The sequence below is a fragment of the Micropterus salmoides genome, unplaced genomic scaffold, assembly GCF_014851395.1.
Source record: "Micropterus salmoides isolate LMB-PRFRI ecotype aquatic unplaced genomic scaffold, ASM1485139v1 Ms_hic_scaffold_18, whole genome shotgun sequence".
Lineage (NCBI taxonomy): Eukaryota > Metazoa > Chordata > Actinopteri > Centrarchiformes > Centrarchidae > Micropterus > Micropterus salmoides.
Genome location: NW_024040928.1, coordinates 24,377,468 through 24,399,974, shown reverse-complemented (window position 1 = coordinate 24,399,974; position 22,507 = coordinate 24,377,468). Strand labels below are relative to the sequence as shown.

The following is a 22,507-nucleotide window of genomic DNA, read 5'->3' as shown; positions in this document are numbered from 1 at the left end:
CTTGCATATTCCTCAAAGGTAGAAGTTATACTAACACTAGTTTAAACTAGTTTTTTTACTTTGACAGGAACAGACCAAATTTTAAGTGAGGTGTGCTTATTGTGTTTAGCGTTGGATTAGATGATGGGGTCCTCAAAGGTAAACAGTGAAGGAGTTGTAGTAAAATAAGCATTGTTACCCGGGCGATGCAGTACTCTCTGGGGTTCTCCTTCTCCAGCCCGTACTTCTCCAGCGCCTCCACCACTGCAAAGTCAGCCGTGTCTCTTGTCGAGAGCAGGATGGTCTTATACGGGATGTTGGGCTTCAGACTGTCAGCGTATATCCGCAAAGTGCCTCCTGTGGGAAAGTACATTACACTACGTGTCACATTCCACCCATTCACACACGCATTTATACACTGATAGCACAGGAGGCCATGAAAGGTGCCAACTGCTCAAACACACACTGATGGGTGCAATTTAAGGTTCAGTATCAAGTCCACTTCAATATGCAGACTGCAGGAGCCAGGGGTCAAACCACCGATGCCAACTTGAATGTACGACGTGTGTATAGATGGTCGGGAATGATCGTAGTGCTCATTAAATGTGTATCATGTGTCGCACTAGCTGTGTGACCGTGACGTGTCAACTAGAAAATGATCACCTTTGAAAATCCCACAAGGGAGTCTTCAGCAAAGCAAACAGGATTTTCAGAAGCATTACATAAAGTGAGCTCGTTTAAAATAGCACTTTCTGCTGGGAGAACGTCATTGTCTACCCACAAGCCATCCTGTTCCACAGTGTGTGTGTGTCAACCGTATGTGGACAGTGGTTAAAGCTGTTTTTAGAGACAGCTCACTGGTCCATCTGTCTGTCTGGCAGAGTGGTTAGGTAATGCTTGACTCACACACTGAACCAGCAAGCATGTTTGTTTCATTCATTCAACATGTACGCATGTCTTTTTGTATGTGTAAACATGTCAGTGTGAGACGTTCCCACAACATACGGACTTCTGTAGACCAGCTGATGTAAACATGATCACTGATGTTCAGTTACGATGCATGTTACATTTGAATATTGTATTAAAAATACAAAATATGAATATATAATTTCAATTGTATTTAGACCCTTTACTCATTACTTTGTTTAAGCACTACTGTTAGTGATTACAGCTGCAGAACACCTCTGCCGGCTGTTTCTTGAAGTCCTCCTTGCAAATATCTCAAGCTCCGTCACTCTGGATAAGCAGCGGCAGTGAACTGTGATTTTCACGTCGCTCTACAGGTTCTCTCTGGGGTTCACGTCAGGTCTTCTTTAAGCCACAAGAAGAAAGTCCAACTTGTTCTAAGAAGAATCCAGCTCGCGTTGCCTGAAGACCTCTCCATTTTCCTCTCATACATGACCAAGGCAGTTGTGTTTTACCTTCTCTTTGAGGTTTATTGGTGGTTGGCAAACAACTGATTTTGTTTCCAATTCGCAACCTCTACTTTTTAACGTAGCCAATATTGTCAACTTCTAATGAAACTACGCTTGAACTAGCTTATTAGCTCCAAACCAGTTGATTGAAACTCAATTTGCATTTTCTGTGTTTTCTCTTTTTTTCAACATTTCAAAAGGTTTGCTTCATATTGGCTTGACACTTAGTTGGAAATAAGGCTAATGAAACCCATCAAGCTCCTGGGAATGTTTCGTCAAACCGTTAAATAGATCATGCATGACTGGATGATCAGAGCTCAAGGTGGGTTTGAGCTTCATTTGAAGTCAACAAACATTTAAAGTACCCGAGTCCGGCCTCCCATCACTGCTCATGAACTCCTGCATGCGTTTCTCCAGTTTCTGCTGGCGTCTCCTCTTCATCACCACCTCTGGGTTGGAGATTGTCCTGGTAAAGCTGGTCTCAGGCATGTCCTTGTAAACCTCTGCCGCCAGACGGCTGTTTTCCCTAAACCACAACATGAGGGAGATGAATGAATGAGGAGAAGACAGAATAAAGTAAGGGGGGGGGTCAAAGTTTAAATTAATATTCTTTCCTCTTTTGGAAACAAAAAAAAAAAAAAAAAAAAAAACAAGATCCTCTCCGAGGACAGAGAGGATGTAAGGGCAGGACAGTAAGACGGATGACTGAGTGTGTGTCTTTACCCGTCCTCCCGGTTGAGCGCCTGCTCGTCTCCATCAGGGATCCGGGCGAACTCCTTCTCCTTCTTCTTTTCCTTCTTCTTCTCCTTCTTGGACAAAGTCCTCTTGAAGTTTTGGATCACTCCATCCTTCTCCTTCTCCGGACCATTACTCTGACTCTTCTGGTAGAAAAAGGAAGAAGAATGAGTGAATGAGGCCCTGAGGAGCAGGTTGCTGCAGTTCGTAATGACACGTTTCTGAATGAAGAAATAAATTAGGGAACTGAATGAGGAAAAGAAGATCAAGGACATATTTTCCTCAGCCATTTTACAAAGTTAGATCTGATCAAGTCAAGTGTGATGTATTTTATTTATTTACTTCTACTTCAGTTAGAGACATTTAAAAGAAGGCTTTCTGACAGACCACAAATTAAGTAAGGGCAAAATGATTAAAATAAGAGAATGTATTATAGAAATAAATATAGTCAATGTGTTTGTTTAAACTGGGGAAAAACCAAACACTTATATTTAATCAATACACTGCATTCAGGACTATTGACTCAACTGTGTCCATTTTTCACTATTACAAAAATGGTCTTAGTAAAACTTTGTTGTTGTGTTTTTTTTGATTGCTCAAACATTTTTAGCAATCAAACGTTATTAACGTTACGTTATCTGTGCTGGAAATACTTCAACAAATAAAGTTTGGGTTTGTCCAGTTATCCACAAGAAAAACACAAACAATGACTCCAGTGTGTCGGCGGTAGCTTAAGGTGCTTTTTTTTCTTTCATCGTGATTGATGGATGAACAGATGAGTCAGCTAACTAGTAAAGCAACTTGTTAATAGTCGAACAGGTTAACAGACAACAGATAGAGTGGCTGACCTTGGGAAGGATGTCGTTCTCATTCTTTAGGACAAAGCGTCCTTCTCTGTCGTCTTTGTTCCAGTTCAGCTGAACAACAAGAGGCTTCTCATCCAGGTCTAGCTGACGCTCTTCTAACAACACACACACACACACACACACACACACACCAGTTCATCTAAGTCAACTATATCAAATTATTATTATTCATGAAACATTAGTTAAATTGTTCAGACTCTTCAACCCCTCTATGGGACTCACCGCCACTGACATGGACCTCATACAGAGAATATCTTGGAGAAGAGAGCATCCTCATGTCTGGTCTGAACTTCTCAGCTAACGTCTCAATGACATCCTGCGTTGTCGCTGTGCTGGACACTCTGATGCACTTTGTGGCGAAGTTACCGGCAACCCGGTCCTGGAAGTAGAACCGCATCACGCCATGGAACTCCAAGTCCTGTTCAACAGACATAGTGAGAAAGAGAGTCCATAATCTGTTTAGGTCCATGCATACATTCGGCATGTTAATGTTTACAGGCAAACTATATCCCATTCATTGTGAATATGATCAGCGTTAAAGAAGACAGTTCATTCATATCAAGCAAACTGATTAAAATGCTCTTTTTTTTCACATTATAAAAACACTGAAAGCAGTTTTTATTAGTGCAGGACTGTGCAGTAAGTTGGCTGTTCAGCAGGATTGAGAGAAGCACCACTGGCTGAGAGCCAGCAAGAGAAGCAGTGCACTGTAATTTATGAAGAACTGGTTTAAATTATAGGGAAAATATGCAATTGATACACTTCCAATTAATTACTCCAGTTACTTCAGTTTAATGCAGCTTTTACTTTCAGGAAATTCCTATTTTGTACGTATATTAGTACCAAATGGCATAGTTCTTTCCAGGAAACTTCCTGACCTAGTCTAAGGAAACCTCTCTCACTCTCTCTCTCTCCCTCCACACAAACAAAATAAATACAGGCTCAAACACAGCCAGTGCTGGATGTAAAGCGCCTGGCTGATATTGACACCTGGGGCTATCTACATTGTATGTGTATGCAAGCACAACTCTATTACCTACATGTTGACATTTGTTTATGGGCAAAGAATTCTACGGAACAAGAATGTTTTACACAGCCAGTTTTGATATAGCCGTATGTAAGGCAGTGCTGACAAAGCACAACTGTAGCTTGCAGCCCCGTGAGCGGGCATTTCCATTTGTTAAGGTTCAGCTGTGAAACTGGCCTCATATTTTATTTTAACTGCCATTAAAAAAAGGTCTTAGAAAGCCTTGCAGACATTAGAAAGCCATTACGTGCTATTCCTCAAATAATAAAATTAAGACATCTCTTTTTTAGCAAAAAAAAACAAATCTAAAGCAGACAGAAACTGTCCTGTTCAAACCCCAGTTAAGTCACACTGGATGCTAAACTATCAAAATTATATGGAAGCAACAATGTATAAAATAACTGAAACACAGCAACAATGAGGCAATACAACAGCACAATCTATATTTTTGAAACTCTCTCAGAATTAAATAAAAACACTTAAAAAATCTGAATGCTACAAAATTTAAAGTAGCATTCATAGCAGATTAATAACAGCAGAGTATTGTTATTGACTGTGTTCATGGTATTGCGCCGTTCCCCTGAATAAAAAACTATGACTATAACTGATGGTCCTGTGAGGTTGTTGTGCCCTTTTCCTTTAAAAAAGGTCTGTAAGGTTTGATTTCATAATAATGTGTTCTTGTTCATGACGTTAGAAGAGGATGTTGTGCCTTCAACAACGGCTGCAGGAAAACCCTGACTGTGTTTCTTCTACAATGTAGGTATCAAGATACCAACAAAGCAATTTTGAATTGGAATTTTAAAGAGAAACCTTGCCAGTATCTAAGAAGGGTAGACAACTGGCTAAACGGCTTTCTAAGGTGACAGATCGAGAGTGTGTGTGTGTGTGTGTGAGTGTGTTGCATCTGAGACTGAGGAGTATGAGCTGGGTGATTTGAGGCAAAGGTTTAAACTAGATTTAACTGGATTAATTTTACACTATTTAAGTCTGTTTGGGGCCTCCCTTTCAAATACATTCACATAGTTGGGAGGAGAAAATAAATCTCCTTCTCACCCATTACCTCCCCCTTCCCTTCCCATGTTTGATAGAGACACAGCCAGGCAGAGTGGAAACACTGAGCATAGTTTCGATCTGCAAGGGTGGAGCCGGGAGAGAGAGAGAGAGTGTGAGTGTGTGTTGTGATTTACTGCTGGAATGTGGGTCATTGAGGTTTGCTGTTGTCAAGCTTGTGTAACCATTGTTAACCGTTTCTGCAGAGATACAAGTCCACTTGGGTTCAAACAAAGCCCGGCTAAGACCCGACAGTGATAATTAACACACTGCCCAGAATACAACCTTTTGGTTGTTGGGAATGGACAACCAAATGTAGTTCACATCCAGTACAACAGCCATATTCCCCCATACCTCCAAGACATGGTACAGTACTCTAGACCCATGCCTCCAGGTTATGATCCATACCCACACCCCCATGTTCAAGCACTGGTTCAGTCTTACAGACCATAGCCAACAATGGAAACTCCATAACTCAATGTCATGGTCCAGTCCTACACAGATATTTAATTAGTTAAATGGTTAATTAGGAATAGGGGGTGAAAAAAAAAAAAAAAAAAAAAAAACTCGTGACTAGTCGACAGATTAGTCGACTACAAAAATAATCATTAGTTGCAGCTCTCTATGCATCCAGGCCCTACCTTCAGACCATAATTCAGAACTACAAATGCATGATGTATTTCTGATAAGATGTACATAAGACACAGAATTTGATGCATAATGTAACTTTGACAAGTTTGCTTCGTCAATAGAGCCGTTGAGTTGTTCAGTCTATAAAATGTCAGAAAATGGTGGAAAATGTCATTCAGTGTTTATCATAGCCCAAGATGACTTCCTAAATGTCTTGTCCAAAACCCAAGGAAAATTCAGTTTATTGTCATAGAGGAGTAAAGAAACCAAAGCATATTCACTGACAACTAATCGATTATTAGATTAAGCTTTGTAGCTATATTTAGTACATCTATATTAATACATTAATGTTCTGGCAATTTAAGACGACATTAGACTACAACATAAAAACCTTTAGAATAAATAAATGCCACCATTAAAATCTTACAAGGCTGCATGAGTGAACCATTGGAAGTGTTCTTCAATCTTGTATCCTTGAAGTAGTGCGAATAGTTTATAGATTAACAATTACCTACAACAACCGCTACTGTGAGGAGTCCTTAGGATATTTCGCAGAACAACAAAAGACAAAACAACAGAATGTGATTGTGAAGGTTGTGATTTTTTTTTAAAGCTACATGAACAACAATTCCATTATGTACAGTACATAAGGATCAAAAACCTTGGTAAGTCTAAGGATTTTTTTTTTTTTTTATTGATGTTGCTTCATTTCACAAAATAAAAATAATGAAAATCTTAAAAAGACAAGAAACCTCCGACACCATTTTAAGCTGCTTGTTTATTTAAATCTTTTTTGAGCATGTCAGCTAAATGATCAAACTGCAAAATGTGAGGGCAAAACAAGAGCAAGCTATTCAGTTCATCTTTTCTGCAGTGTGAGTGATACCTGTGACTAAAGGCAAGACAGGAATATTTATGACACACACATAAAGTAGGGTAACACAGTGGATAGCTGTTCTCAGCTAAAACCTGATGGAGGGTTGGGAGAGAGGAAACACACTGTATATATTAGCGATAAACAGATTTATTGATATTGATTGGCCTAATATTTATGTCTGTCATTAAATGTTTCAGTGATTTACTCTTTGATAACCCCTGATAGAAATGTATTTAATCCAAGACAGTAAGTCCAGTCAGTAAGTAAGCCATAATTCCTCTTATTGTAGATATAATGTATCCGCGTAAACGATAAGAGTACAGAAATGCCAAATATGTGTTTGAGGTTTGTCTCTATTACTGTACATAGTTTGTCCATTTGAAAGCACTGACAAGTTTATTTTTCAACAGTTAAGAGTCCCATTCTGTACATGTTAATCACAACCCTTTAAAATACAAATTTAAGGAATCCTTTCATTAAAAAAAAAAAGAATATTGACAAATATCTTATCAATGTTTTAAACTCAGTATAAAATATCAGTATCAGCATCATGCTCAAAAACTAGCATTTAGAAGCAGCTTATAGTTTTTTGTTTCACTTTGTGGCAACACTTCACTTCATGTCTTTAGCATATGTAGCTTATTCGGTCCCTTTTTAAAATCACTCATGTTAATCAATTTTAAAAGGTGGGGAATGCAGTTTTTGAGATCCAATACCTTGACAAATACATGATAAAGAATATAGCGAACACAGAAAGTAATGTAACTTACGTTAGCCAAGCTGTGGCTTAGCAAACTGTCGCAGAAGTAGCTACTGTGAAGATAACATGCAAACTGTCCTGCTAGTTAACAACACAACAACAGCATGTCATGGCGAACTAGAAAGTAAGCCATGGCCATGTCATTTAACGTTACCTGATACAAAAACCATGGCTGCAATGCCCATTTACAGAGCCAGGGGCCGTGTACAAATCAAAGATTTTTTTTTCAGTGCACACACAGAACAGACTGCCAGCGGACCATGTCTTGACGTATATTGGATAGACCTGCAACGATTAGTCGATCTAAAAAAATTATACAAATATTTTGATAAGAAAGAATATGATTTATCGTTTATTTATAAATGTTAATGAAGAGTCTTGGCTGGTTGGACAGAAAAGGCGATTTGAAGAAAATTGTTGTTATGAGCATTTATTACAATTTCTTAACATTTCATAGACTAAACGATTAATAGTAGTAGTGAGACAGTGTATGTAAAATGTGAGAGATACCCCTAACCCATCTCACTTTCTGACTAACACTTCAGAGCCAAAGGTCTTCAAGGAGAGAGGTCGGAGGTCACGTCTGTGTTCGTATGATTCACTCTCTGGCTGAAAAAAAATACAGCTCCCACCTGGTGCCTGTCTCTCATATATGCGCGCGCACGTGCACATGCACGTTTTTCCGGGAGGTGAAAGTGGTGGAAACCTAAAGCAGCTTGTGAAGCAGCAAATTCATTTAGGACTGGATTGAATTTGAGGTGAGTTTCACTGCAATGTACAAAAAATAGAAATATAAATCTGAAAGAACAAATTAGTTTTAATATTTACAGTTTCATTAACACCTCTTCCTGGGTTTTTACTGAGTAACTTAACACCTCATAACAGTGGCATGTTGGAATGTAGAGACACAGGAAGGAACTGGAAATAGTATTCACCAACCATTAAGAAACCATCACATAAATCACTTTGGTGATAACGTACACTACACAGTAGTGTTCATCCTTAACGTCAGAACAAAGAAATATATAGAGTCAATGTTAGCACAGGAGTACACTGTGCAGTTTGTATATCTGTATATCCTCATAAAGCTTTAAATTCAACATAAGCACTGTAACATTAAGACACTATGAGGCTTGACTGAGTAACACATATGCTTTCATATAACTAATATATAGTACAAAGTATTTTTTACAAACGTGGAGTCCAGGTATCTATGTCAAATACAGTGAGGGTATAAATCGGATCCAGAAAGGCTGGGGGAAACATAAAGGGCAACTGCAAGCTGCTAGCTTGCAAAAAGGGAAAATGTTTATTAAAGCTTCAGGTGTGCACACAAGACAAATAAAATGCTGCCTGAGGTGAAGCACTGAGCTCGAAACATGCTCGTCTTTTGCTCTGTGTGCACTTTTGTTCACACATCCTCATCAGAAGCTTTTGCAAGCAAGGAGTTTCCAATTGTGCTGTTGTCCAAGTTGGTATTTATGCCTGTTCCAAAGATGATTACAAAATGCAGAGGAATAAATTTGCTAGTGAATGCACAATGCTGCTGTTCTAACACCACCGCATAGACACAGTGAGTGCCACTACAGTTCACTGGCCGACACACTTTCAATGTTTGACTCAAGTCTCTCTTTTTGAACTGAAAAAACTACATTCTGCTGATTTACAAAGTTAATTTAGCCTTAATATAATCAGTTTTAAGGAGAAACCCTGCTTGTAATGACCACTTAAAGTCATTACTTCACAGTATCAGTCACCATCTCCACACTCACATCATGTCTCACTCACTCCATTATCATTCTCCCACGTCTCCTTTTCACTCTCCATCTTACAAGTAACAGCAGCGAGCCTCCTAAGCGGTTTTAAACCCCATGCTAGGTACACACAGCTTGCTGTGTGTGTGTGTGTGTGTGTGTGTGTGTGTGTGTGTGTGTGTGTGTGTGTGTGTGTGTGTGTGTGTGTGTGTGTGTGTGTGTGAGAAAGTGGGGGAGTGGATGTTAGAGGGTTATCAGGTGTTCAAGAAACTAACCAGAGCTCCATTTCAGAGCACGTAAACCACTTTTGGCCTCCAGTATGACACTTCTGGGCTGAGACTGAACATAGCTGCAAAATAATGTGCAGACAATCGTATATCAACAATACACACAGTTAAACTGTTTCTTTTTTGTCTGTTTTTAACTATGTAGCTTTCTTAACCATAGCAGAATCACAAAAATCAAGGACAACTGACCAAATCAACTAAATCTAAACAAGTCACAAATCAATCAGGTAATAGTCTACTGGAAGCAAACATTAAGATCTAAATGAGACTAAAACTAATTTACATACATTTCTAGTGATCTTATGAAGTGTATTAATTATATCAAACTTTATCAATAAAAGGACATGTTGCTAAAAATAATAGGTTTGGTTTTACTCTGAAATAAAAGTTTTAATTCTGATGGTGCTTTACGTACATGTGCTATATGTGCAGAGCCGTAGTAGTCTGTGCCTGCTGTGTTCATAATGGAATCAAACTGGGTTACTTTCTGTGGGTTTCACTTTCAACAATACTGTAAGTCTGCTCCTGTAGAAAAGAAAACGGTACAGTAATCAAAATGTTCCTGAAATACCGGTATCATGTATCACGTCATGTCTTTTTTGGACAGCTGATAGTATCCAGATTGACAGGAAATGAGAGGAAAGAGAGAGATGCAACAAAGATCCCGAGCTGGAATCAAACCGTGGATGTTGTAGTTATGCACTACTATGCACATCTTAACCAACAGGCCTCTTGGCCGCCCCAGCAAACATTCACTTTAAACTCAAATGTAAACTGGTTACACTCTGAAGGCATCAGTATTTTATACTGGCCAGTTTTAGCAGTTCATTACACCATTATAGTTTCCACCTGGTCAACTTTTTACCACTTTTTTCATGGAGGATGTGCAAGTCTTAGATTTTAGATAAAGTGTTTGACACAGTGGTTCTTCACAACAGTAAGCAGCAGCCAGTTTCTTCAAGTTCTCTAAAAAGAACATCTTAATCCAGTCACTGGGATGTGATGGACATGCAATATAAAAAAAAAAATTAAAGGCACTAATGTGTTTCCTATTACATAGTCATGGCCCATTGGCTCTTGGATAAACCACTCGAGGTGGTTACTCTGGAGGAATCTCATCTCGAGGAAGGGTCTCACTCTCAATGGACATTTGAATCCAGTTTTGGGCAGATTTTTACCTTTTCATTGGGGAGTTAGAAATACAATTTATCACCATGTTTAAACACCCAAAACACCTGTTGTTCTGGGCAATATGTGGTCTAGTACGGCTACTTTAAAAGGCAAGCTACTGTTTTGCTTGATTCCAAAATCACAGCTGTATGTCCCAACCTTAAGCATAAACAACATTTGTTTTGTTTACCAACACTGGGATTTCTCTACCACCAACACTGCAGCCCTGTGTTTAATTAAAGACCAATACTGGCAAACCCAAAAAAAGGTTAAACCCTAGTTTCCATGGAGACACTGAATACTTGAATTTTTTATTTTTTTGGCATTGAAAAGATAAATTTCAAGAGAAGGGAGGAGAGGAGCTTTGTGGATGATAGCCGTTTGAAAACGAGAACAGATTCCAGCTGCTGTGCGTCATCTTAGTCTCCTCCACACACACACGAACATGAGCCTAATAAAATGAACTGAGTCAATATTGTTGAAGCCCCACCTGCAGAAACACAGGGGGAATCCTCCCTAAGCCCGTGTCTAAGGTCAGCTGGCCAGAGGTTTTAACTCCGATGCGGGGAGGGGGAAACTCACCCCACATCAGTCTCCAGCAGAGACATTTCAAAGACATCACATACACCGACAAAGCAAGGAAAAGAAAGAAGAGGAGACAGGGGGGCAAGACAAAGAATCCCATCACATGAAGCAGGAGATTTACTTTTCTCTTGCTTTAAATAGCCAAACACAAGGCTCAGAGCACATTATCCACAGTATCTGTCATCATAAAGTCCACCTCTGGTCACACTTTGTTTTAGATTTAAAAAGGGTTGATGACATTTAAATATGTACTTATAATAAATAAAATAAGTGTTACAACAGAATGTTACCAACTTAGGCATACTTGTGTTTAGTAAATCAAGAGCAATGGAGTTTAAGGTTATAACCCTGTTCTACTTTCATCTAGGATCACTGTGTGGTGAAGTTATAAGACCTCTATTATTGGTTTCAAGGTGTCTTTTACAACTGCTGACCTTGAAACCTTCAAAAGACGCTGAATTTTAACCAGCTTATTATCACATTTTGATCCTGAACTTACATTTTAGTAACATGAACAACTTTTCTTTTTAACAACAGTACAGCTTGTTCACCAGTTTAAAAACCTAGCGATGCAGCAATCCAATTTGGCAGGTTGGCATCAGTGCAGATTATTGAGTGAATCGGGTATCAACCAGCTAATACCTCGGTTGAGGCACTGGAATCAATATAATCAACAATCCTAATATTTTAAAAAAGCTTATAAATAGTTATTCAATGACAAAAAAAATTACACCCAGACATTTGGAAAGATTCAACATTTTTGCTATTAAAAAAAGTTAAGTTGCAGAGATATCTATTGAAGTTAGAGCAGGCAGCCCCAGCCCGCACTGTCTCGTAATACCATTTTGTGCCTCAAGTGGTGATATTCCCTAGTCAAGCTCAGGCCTCCCACCGTTGTTTGAGCTGGGAGATGTGTGTGAGTGGAGAGATCGATACGCCACACTAGCTCTCTTGGGATTTTTTGGCAAACTCACAAAACCATTCAAGAAAAGAAATATTCTTGCACCTTGTCAAACACAAAAATACAACGTACACCTTCTGAATTCAAGATCCTCTCTTCCACCAAACTAACTGCCTTGTTAAACTGTTGTGGTTAGTCTTTCAACTGTTAACTGCCAACCACCAACTCTGGTTTGGTCAAAAAAATAAAACCTTTGGAGTTGGATGTGAAAATAGCTCTACATGTTGTCATTGCCTCTATGACGCCAGACTTCCTCGCCGAGTATGAATTCAATAGATGGAGAGTAGTCTCAATTCCTACACACTGCACCTTTAAACTAATATGTAGTAGAAAGATAAAGAGTATAGTTGAATCTTTTCAACTGCTAAAACAAGATGTGAGATTTATTCTTCCAATCACATAGCCAATAAAAGTCATTTTATATGAGCTATTATCAAACGTTTCATGTCATGAATTACTAAACATACCTTTATCAGAGCGCAGACCACCACCATTTGATCAGTTATTGTCAGGGAAACAGATGGAGGAAACCTTGAGTTGTTGTTGATTTATTACTGACCTTTTTAAACGGTAAACCATTCAGTTAGAATGAAACCTGTCATCATACTGTAGTCACTCCCAGTCTAAATAAACTTTCTGACCAACGGAGGAAGACAAATATTCAAATATTTCAACAAAGCTGTCCTGTCCTGCAATTTCATCTTCAAGTTAGTACTGAATCAAAGTCAAAATATATGGTGGCGGTTCAAATCTGGAATTGTTTCTCTGAATTACCCGCAGAGCAAAAACAACCTGAACCACCAGGAAAAACAAAAGGAGGCAGCCGAGGCCCGTTGTCCTGAATGAATAAACAGACTAAATGCACACATTTCCTCTGTGGCTGCAAAGAAAAGCCTCTTTGTTTCAGGTGAGTTTCTGCCTCGGTATCGAGCTGTACAGCTTCCCACCCCCACATTCACCCAGCTCCCCCTGTCATTCTGACAGAGTAAGGCATTGTGGGAAGGTACGGTATAAATCGTCTGGACCCAGTGGTGACGCCTGGCCACAAATCAGACCTGCTCGCTGCCCCAACGAAAAGAAAATGGCAGATAAGTGCATGGCTACTGGAAGTCACTGTGTGCAAGTGGGCGTGCACGTGTATGTTTCCTCATGAGGTTATGGACCACCGCAAGGCCGTTGAGGGCTGATGATTTTGTGTTCCGTCATACTCTCTCAATTATTCGCACACCCACCCACACACCCAGGAGTATATCCCACATGTGATATGAGACATATTGTATAGCTGAAATGTCTGTCAACTTGACGAACTGGGTCATTTAAGCGGTTTCATTCCCTAAACACACGCTCTCTACAACTATGCACTCTGTTTACTCAAAAATTGGCAGGCAAATTCTCTAAAAACAGCATTTACACCATAAGCCACTAACTATTCACTAAAACTAAACCATAAATTGTTGATACCAGACAATTTAACCAACTATTATTCAAATGAGTTATACTTAGGGGTCGGAATCACAGAGTTCCTCATGATATCGTGCAATACATGGTTCACAACACTGATAATATCATGATATAGCTATTCTGCCTATAATGATATACCATAACATCTGTCACGATATCTGGTAACTATGAATACAAAATGACATGTGCAGGTTTTCTCTTTATTCACGTAGAAAAACAGCACAATGCTGCAGCACAACGGTTTCAGTCTAACATTTCTTTATAAAAAAGGCACATTAAAAGTTCAGAAATTAAAAGTTTTTGTGTTCCACCTAAGTCTAACATAAATCACATCATATTGATAACTATTATAGTTAGTAAAAAGACTAAGGGCTTTTTTTGACAGCCCTATAGAAAATGTCAGTCTAATAAATGTTTAATAATGGACCCATATATCAATCTAGGTTGGACTGAAAATAAAGATTATATTCATTAATGATTATTTCTTATTACAACTTCCCAAAGTCCAAGGTAACCTCTTCAAATGCCTTGTTTTGTCTGACCAATGTTGCAAAAGCCCAAAGATCTTCAAAAATTCTTACTTCCAACATTGCATTTTTGCTTGACAATTTATTTAAATGTAATTTTTTTTTGATTGATTGTTTCCGCCCCAGTTCAGAGCATAATTTTAACTACTACTGCACTTAGTTTGGGGTAAGCCAAGGGGTAGCGAGGTTGAGGGGCTACAAAATCTTTATTGCGCAAACTACCAATGTGGACTTTATCTATCTCTGAGCTTTGACTAGGCACAACTACACAGACAAAAACACTGTTAATAAGTAGAAGCCCAGGCTGCTGACCATCACAGAGCAGCCATTGTTCTCCAATAAACATCACTGGTTCAGCTCGGAGTAAAGGCCCAAAAACAACACCGCATGGTTCAGTTATTCCAAGTTGGATGTGCAGAAATACAGACTGTGTTGGTGTTTTTAAAGGTCTTTGTTCCCAGAATCTGAGTAGTTTATGCAGTTAGTATGGAGTTTGTAGAATTAGTCACAGTAATTTATTATCCAAGACATCTGTACATGAACTGTGGTGAGTTTTAGCCTAACAGCTTAAGACCAAAGAATAAAGTATATGAAATATATTGGAAAAAGGTTATTAGTATAGCTATTATACCGTATTGTTGTAAGACCCCTTCCTGTTTTCTGACCTGGGGCCATTTTTAATCTCTCAATTCTGTTTACTTCTTCAATCTTTTCCTGTTTTGTCATGATAAAGTCAGTCTGGACACCAACATAATAAAAGAAGCAATGTTTTCATTTGCTAATGTAGTCTATTTCAAATTGATGCCTGCCTCAGCAGTTGTACATATTGGGATCACTATTTGAAATTTCACAGTATTTTCTTTTCCTTTTGGAATTCAACTCCCATCTAAATATACATAATGTTGGCCATGAGTAAAAGCAATCCAAAAAAAATAAATTTTCTATCAGCCGTGGCAATCATATCAGTCTAACTCCAGTGAAAGCGAGTCTCATAAACTAACTGGATAATGATGAGAGGAAGCATTCACTTCTGCTCCATTTACTGATATTTTCACTCTCATTCTCTGTAACTATAAAGAAAGAGAGAGCAAATAGAGACTTCAGAAAAAGCCAGAAAGGTCACACATGCTTCTGGACACGTGTGTGTGTGTGTGTGTGTGTGTGTGTGTGTGTGTGTGTGTTTTAAACACAGCACCTTGAGATCAGGGCTATGGAGTTACACACAAACATGCTTGCATACATGAACGTGAGCACAAGCGTGACCTTACCAGGCGTTTTCTCAAGGTCCAGGAGTGCTGAGAATAAAGAAGCACTCCTAAGAATGCAGTGTGCACACACATGCACGCTCACAGACAGATGCGCGCACACACACAGGTTGGGATGAGGCGCTGAATTATGCAGGCCAGCCCACATCTCGCTCTCTCAGCCCTGGAGTGACTTTGGTGAAGAACAGGGGGGAGGAAGTAATGACAAACTATCTGACTGACCAACAGACCAAAACAGTCAAACAGTAAACCCACCTGATAAACCAACTGAGGCAGATGCAGAGGTGATATCAGGATGTCTGCAGGTCCAGAGGAAGTCTTAATAAGACCCTCTTTTGATCACCTACTGTATATCCAAGGCCTCAAAAGGTAATTAACTGCTGTGTAATGTAGCTTTTAAAGCCCCATTCACACGAGACTAGAATTATCTTGAGGTTTTTAATAAAAATGCAAATGAAAGGTCATCTGATAACATTAGTCCTACTCTTTTTTTTAAATATTTTCTTGCCTCTATGAGGTTGAGAGTTAAGGCGTCAGTAAATACTGTTAATGAGAGAGAGAGAGAGCGCTTTGACATTTTGGGTACAAATTCCGGAGAATCACTTAGCTGCTCAGCTTGAAGACAAATTTGAAGAGGGTGCAATCTCAAATCAGTAGACTTGAATGAAACACAGATTTTGTTGTTGACAAAATAAGCTCAACTCAAGGTAAATTAACCCCCTTGTTCTGGAGATTACCCTCATATCTTATGGTCTTCACCAGCAGACAGGGTTTGCTCGGCTGTCATGGAACTGCACATGTTTAAATTGGACATTTTGTCCAAACCAAACTCAATCTCATAACTGTAGAGGTTCAAACTTAAAGGCTAAAACGGTTCAAATATAACCCAAGCACATTCCATCTGCCGAAGACTGTGTGATATAGTTGAAAGCCCTGGAAGTGGGGCTGCGCGATATAATTTTTATCATAAATGTCAAATTATTATTTCTTTAAAGTTTAAAACCAGATTTTTGCTCCCGAGTGAAAATTGAAGAAACCAGATGGTTAATTGTGGTTTTAAACTTTTGCAAAACAGTGGATCACTTAACAAATCTGTAGTAGAACATTCAAAACAATTAAGATAAATTATGATCTTTTTTCAACAAATACGCATGATTAAAATTGAGCAAAATCTTTGTTCAGTACCTTTTTCTCGACAACACATCTATCTTAATAGAAAAATTAAGTGCCAATTCATTCATGTCTCAAATAAATTAAATCAAACATTTATTGAACATTTGTTAACTTGTTATTGAGGAAAATTATATTGCAATAATTATTTTATTGCCCGGCCTCACCTGGAAGAAGCGACTAAATGGTCCTTTAGAAGAGGTTCTATTGTTAACTTCTCTTGTCAAAAGGTCAAGAATAAACTGTAACGCTCAAAAGATTAGGGATGACACTAACAATTACTTTTAATGTTGATTAATCTGCAACTTATTTCTTGATTAATCGTTAATGTTAAGAAATAAAATGTCATAAAATCACAACATCCCGGAGTCCGAAACCCAGATACACTCAATTTGCTAAGACATAAGCCCATATTTCAAAAGCTGGAACCAGCGAATTTGGCATTTTTGCTTGATTCAATTATATAAATCAATTTTCTGAGCATTGATTAATCATAAATGGGAAAGTTAGTTGTGTAAAAGAGCAACTAAGACTGAGGTACAAATCCTCTGACACCAGCATGTGCTTGTTCATGTCCACACAGCTGACACTCCTGTGAACAGCGCCGACCAATGAAATCAAACACCGCCAAGATACTGAACACCGCTAAGGCAACCGCCTTACAGCTGGGTGTCACGTTGCAATGGCGCTGGTAGGCAGGCCATGTCCAGTTCTCAGGTGTCAGGTGGAAACACAAAGACGGGAGGGAGCAAAATATGCTACTGCAGCAAAACTGGTGAAGTATAAGACATAAACCAATTTTATCATGAATAAGGACTATTCAGCGATCAATAAGCTTCCAAATTAAACTGATTTCTAATAGCAACTTGACGTTCTAAACATTTCAGTTTTGTACATTAAGACTGAAAATCCAGACTGCAATGTCCCTTCTCGTCTTCCTCCCATCTGTCCATCCTCCTCCTCCTCGTCCTCCCTAGCATACCTGAATCTCACAACCCTGTGGATAAATACTTGAATCTAGCAATTGAGGCAATAAACTCATTAGGAAAGTGTTTACTGAGGTAATAAATCAAATGAGAAGTAGGGTAATTTTCTCATAGACTACAATGCAACTGGACTTCTTTGCAAACAGTGGAGTCGCCCCCTGCTGGCCATTAGAACGAATGCAGATTTAAGGCCCTTCCGCAGTGGCTTTACTTTTTAGACCCGGAGGATGCTGTTTGCACTAGCCCCACTGTTTGTATGGGTAGGTGTTCTGTGCTGATTAACAGTTGCTTAAATGTCAGTCACTAGAGCAAAAAAAAAAATTTACACACACACACACACACACACACACACACACACACAGATTTTGGATCTCTTCAAAACTATTTGTTCCAATGCATTTTATAACACATTCGTGTTCTTGGGGTGTTTACAAGATCTGAAAATGTATCTTGATGCAAGAACTTGCAATGACAGCTGGACTTGTACAACACACCAAAAATACTTCAATCTTGACTGTCATAATAATGTCTGGGGCAGATTTCTAACCGGCATTCGAATAGCCTTGAAATGTTCTGATGAAAGTTGCAGATATCCTGAAGCTGATGCAACTGACACCGCAAGTATCTAAATTAACAGATGACATCATCTGGGCTTCACCAAAAACACAGTTCAAAGAAGAAGAAGCCCTGCTCTGGGCTTAATTTCCACATGTGCAGGATTTACTGCACCAGGACATTCCAGCAGTCCGTCTTAGAAGGTTTCAAATACTTTCCACTGGTTGGTTAAATTGTCTGGTATCAACATTTTTATGTGGCGACAACACTGATGGATTATGTAGTGCATTTGCATCAGGCTCTGCCTCCTTAGACAAACAACTGACCAGGAACAGTAGCTTGGACTGCAGCCTCTCCCCTTCCACGCACACACAAACAAATGGCACCCTCAGGCCAACCATAATAACATCCAGGGAAATTTACAGACCTGCTGGCCTCAAAGCGCACATCAGAGCAAAACACAAACTAAGGAGAAAGTTACTGACAAATTATGTACATCTATTTCTCTTCCCTGAAAGAAATGTACGCCCAAACCCTGAGCACTCAGGTAGACACAGACACAAGAAGCCTCACACACCGTCTGGGCTTGCGTCAGCGATGTCAGCCCCAGTCACGCGTCACCACTGTCCCGCTGCACCGCTGTGTGTTTATAAGTGCAAATGTGAGAGTGTCCGTGCGTGTTGAAGTCATTCTTATGAAACGGGGTGGACAGCGAAGATCAACAAATATGAGCGGGTGGAGCAGTGTGGAGTGAAGTCCCCGGCACACTGAGGTCACCCACACAGTATTATTGTTTTGGTTTTTTTGGTTCAAATTCTCCACCAGGCCCCACCAGGCGGGTGGGGCTGAGCTGAAACAGGGTGAGGACAGGGTGCAGCTCCAATGGGGAGCCTTCTAACAACTAGCAGATGAGAGGAGTGGAGTTAGGACAAACATACACTAGGCCTCTTTGATTGAGCTGGTATGTAACTTCAGGCAGCAGCATCTGCTTGTGTTCGCTGGCTGCTCATCTCTTGCTGAGCAGCCAGGGTCCGAGCCTGACAGACGGTTGTCAAGTTATCATCAAGGCCTGAAATTAACTGCATTAACTTTCACTGCATGCCACTATGGCAGGCTGCGATATGACAATATATAGTGTTTAAAATTATGCATCATCATTTTAATTCCACACTTTACAGTGATATTTTTTTACGAGGGAAGGAAGCTTTGTACCGCAGCGAAGTTATCTGGGTTGGGTATTCTACAGATGAATTATATCCAGCTTATTTCATTGCTGTGCGTTGATCCACATGTTTTGCAGGGAAGAAATTAACATTCAGAATAAAACAAACATGGAGGAGTGTGAAGTTTATTCTGAAATGGATAATAGTGAACAGGAGGACTCAGACCATGCAAGCAAAAACGAGGAGCTTATAACTAAGAGATAAGTTTGTGGTATGGACGGGCCACGCAACACTATTGCAGCAGTGCACGCCATGATTTGTGGGTCAGGTAACGTTAAATGCCCACAGACATTTAGCTTACTTTCTAGTTCACCAAGACGTGCTGCTGTTGTGATGTTAGCTATAGTAGCGGGAGAGTTGTGAGTATCGCTGTGCTGGAGCTGCAGTGTTGCTCTGGGACCATCTCATCCTCCTCTCATGTTGGCTTTGCAGCAGCAAGTAGCTGAAAATTTTTTATATCGGCATATGTATCTTTATGGGGATATGAGATTTAAGTCATATCACACAGCCCTAGTAGCAGGCAAGACTTTTTTTGGTCTCCCGGTCACAAACTTTATCTGCCATGAAATATATGTGCTAAACAAAGGAATTACTTTTTAATTTTTAATTATTTAGACACTGTTTTATATTTACCGGAAAAACATTACCTGCATGTTTGCGTGTACAAAAGGTCAAATTACTTTTAGCACATGACCCCTTAACAAACAGAAAGAAAGAAACCCAAAACACACAAGAATTTGCTCACTATTATACAGTCAGTTCTGAATCCAAAACCTGCAGTTCAACAACCAATGAATAAGTTAAAATCTCCACAAGAGTCTATCTCTCAACAAAAATCAATCGCCACAGTACGTCAACCTTGCTGCATTTGGTGGATGCAAATTTCAGACCCAGTTCATAATGTATTTGTACTGCTTTGCTAACTTCGTAATAATATGAGCTGTGCTTTCTTTTACCCAGAGGGTATTACGTCCAGGCATATGAGATAATAGTCCATTTTAATAAGCATTTTATAAAAGACACTAAACCAAGTGCTTGCTTGGAAAAACACCTTGATAGTTAACACTAGTTTAAGTTCAAGTAGCATTAGTTAATTTTTGTGGCCTCTTAGAGAAAGCAGAACAAGCTGAAAGCACAACATTAGACATATCACATTTTAACCTGTGACGACTGTTAGCAAACTACTTGCACATCCAGCAGACACACAGCAATATTAAAAAAGGGAAACTCTGGCAATTTTCAGCTTTGTATGTGCATGTATGTCTCTCTCAAGAGCTCACAGAAGGAATCCGTGCATTTGGGGAAATTTCACATATGTACATTTCTTAAACTCCCAGGTGCATGTTCATTTTATGAGTCAAACATACATAACCAAATGTTTATGTGAACACAGCTCAGCCCTATCAAATTCCTTTATTTCTAAGAAATCATGAAAACGTGAAATCCCGTTAAATCCATCTGCACATCTGTGCTGTGCTGTCATAACTGTGTTATGCTGATACTTTTCACAGGCAAACAACACCAACCCAGCAAACATTTCAACACACAGAGCCAGTGCCAAAATATGTGTGGTCCCCATCTTAAAAGTTGTGGAATGTAACTTTGTGTACTGCGCGGTTGTTTATCATAGCTGTGTGTGTGTGTGTGTGTGTGTGTGTGCGCGCTTATTTGCGGAGGGCTTGTTATGCTGGTAACCAATTAAAAAATGATCACACCCTGAGGCAGTTTCTCCAGCCAGAAATCACAATGTAACCCAATGTCCCACGCTGGCCACATCAACACTATGTGTCATAACTGTTTGGGGTAAAAAGATTTAATGTTTCAGGTCATCACAATTATTTATTTCAACATGTGAATGCACCACCACCACCCAACTTCCAACTTTATTTGTAAAGCACAAATAGGTTGACCAAAGCGCTGACATGGATCAAAAGCCAGGCAGTAAAGGTGAGCTTTCATGAAGAGGCAATTATTTCCATAGCCCTGGGGGCCACGACTGGAAAAGCTCAATCCCCCCCCTTTTCTTGAGCCATGTTTAAGGAACAACAAGGAGTAACTGGTCAGCGGATCTTTATGAACTTGAAGGAGCATATGGCTTCAATAAAGATAGGCCCATGAAGTCTTAAAATCAATCCTAAAATGAACCGGGAGCCAGTGAAGGGAAGTGAGAACAAGGGTGATGTGGTCTCGCTTCCAAGGTCCAGTAAAAATCCTGTTAAAATCTGAACACTGGCTGAACATACAGGGCATCACATATGATCTTCCTCCCTCTTCTCATAATCTCACTAGAGCTGCAACTGATTATTTTCATTATCATTGACTCTGCCGATCATTTTCTCAATTAGTCAATTAAACAAAAATTTATTATTCTATAAAATGTCAGAAAATTGTACAAAAAAAGCCCAAGCTGACCATCTAAAACCTACAAAGTTATCACAAACAGAGGTGAGTCAGGTGATGTTGGGTATTTTTGCTCTAAAGAGTTGCCACAACTTTGCCAGTTTATAAGTCAACTATTGAAGTAGTTGATTCACAGAAAACTGTTTCTGCTCCAACTGTTAGATATAATAATTTCTGGATATTCATTGCATTGATAATAACAATAGTTACAAATAAATATTTGGTCTCATTTTACTTGTTCATGAAGACATTAAATGTGCTGCATTTTCCATGTCTTCTGTGGTCAATCTTCTTATATTCTGCAATTCTAAGGCCCTGGCACCAAAATATGACAATCTACTCCAGACATTTTATATAGCTGAAACATTTTCTTTTAATAAAATTGACAAAATAACCAAGTGAATCCAGAAATACATGTCTGGACTCATATTTTGTCAATTGTTGTTTTTAATTGCAATATTTTAACCGCAGCCCTGCTGCCACCTCCTTCTGACCACACGTAAACTGCCAACACGTGGCAAACAACAGGTTTTACTCCCCACTACTTCCAGTCATGACATAGACTGTTCCCTCCTTGTTTTCCCTCCTTGAGGGCCACGACTTAGACATTGATCTGTTGCAAAGCACCATGGTAGCTGGTAGTGAGCGTGGGCTAAACACTCATGGTCATTGGTCCCCGATTGCTGTCTGATCCTGTGAGGTCAACAGGAGGGTGGGGGATGGGGGGTGGTTACCTCCTGTGTGATTGGCCCACAGGGAGGGGAACTGGCTCTGACAGACAGGTATGAGAGCATATCATCTGTCAGGGAGGGCAACACAAA

General features: G+C 39.4%; 1 protein-coding gene across 11 annotated transcripts in view; it reads right to left on the bottom strand.

Annotated features, from left to right (window-relative positions):
• afdna (afadin, adherens junction formation factor a) overlaps positions 1-22,507 on the bottom strand; it is a 105,017-nt gene that overhangs the window by 70,325 nt on the left and 12,185 nt on the right. For 5 of the 11 annotated variants that reach the window (XM_038726405.1, XM_038726412.1, XM_038726410.1 and 2 more), the window contains exons 2-6: positions 3,218-3,413; positions 2,978-3,090; positions 2,118-2,275; positions 1,760-1,920; positions 179-336 (exon numbers count right to left, since the gene is read on the bottom strand). In XM_038726405.1, the coding sequence (XP_038582333.1) occupies positions 179-336; positions 1,760-1,920; positions 2,118-2,275; positions 2,978-3,090; positions 3,218-3,413 (786 nt within the window). The remainder of the gene's footprint in view (positions 1-178; positions 337-1,759; positions 1,921-2,117; positions 2,276-2,977; positions 3,091-3,217; positions 3,414-22,507) is intronic. The other 6 variants (XM_038726408.1, XM_038726414.1, XM_038726415.1 and 3 more) reach the window with 3 other exon arrangements.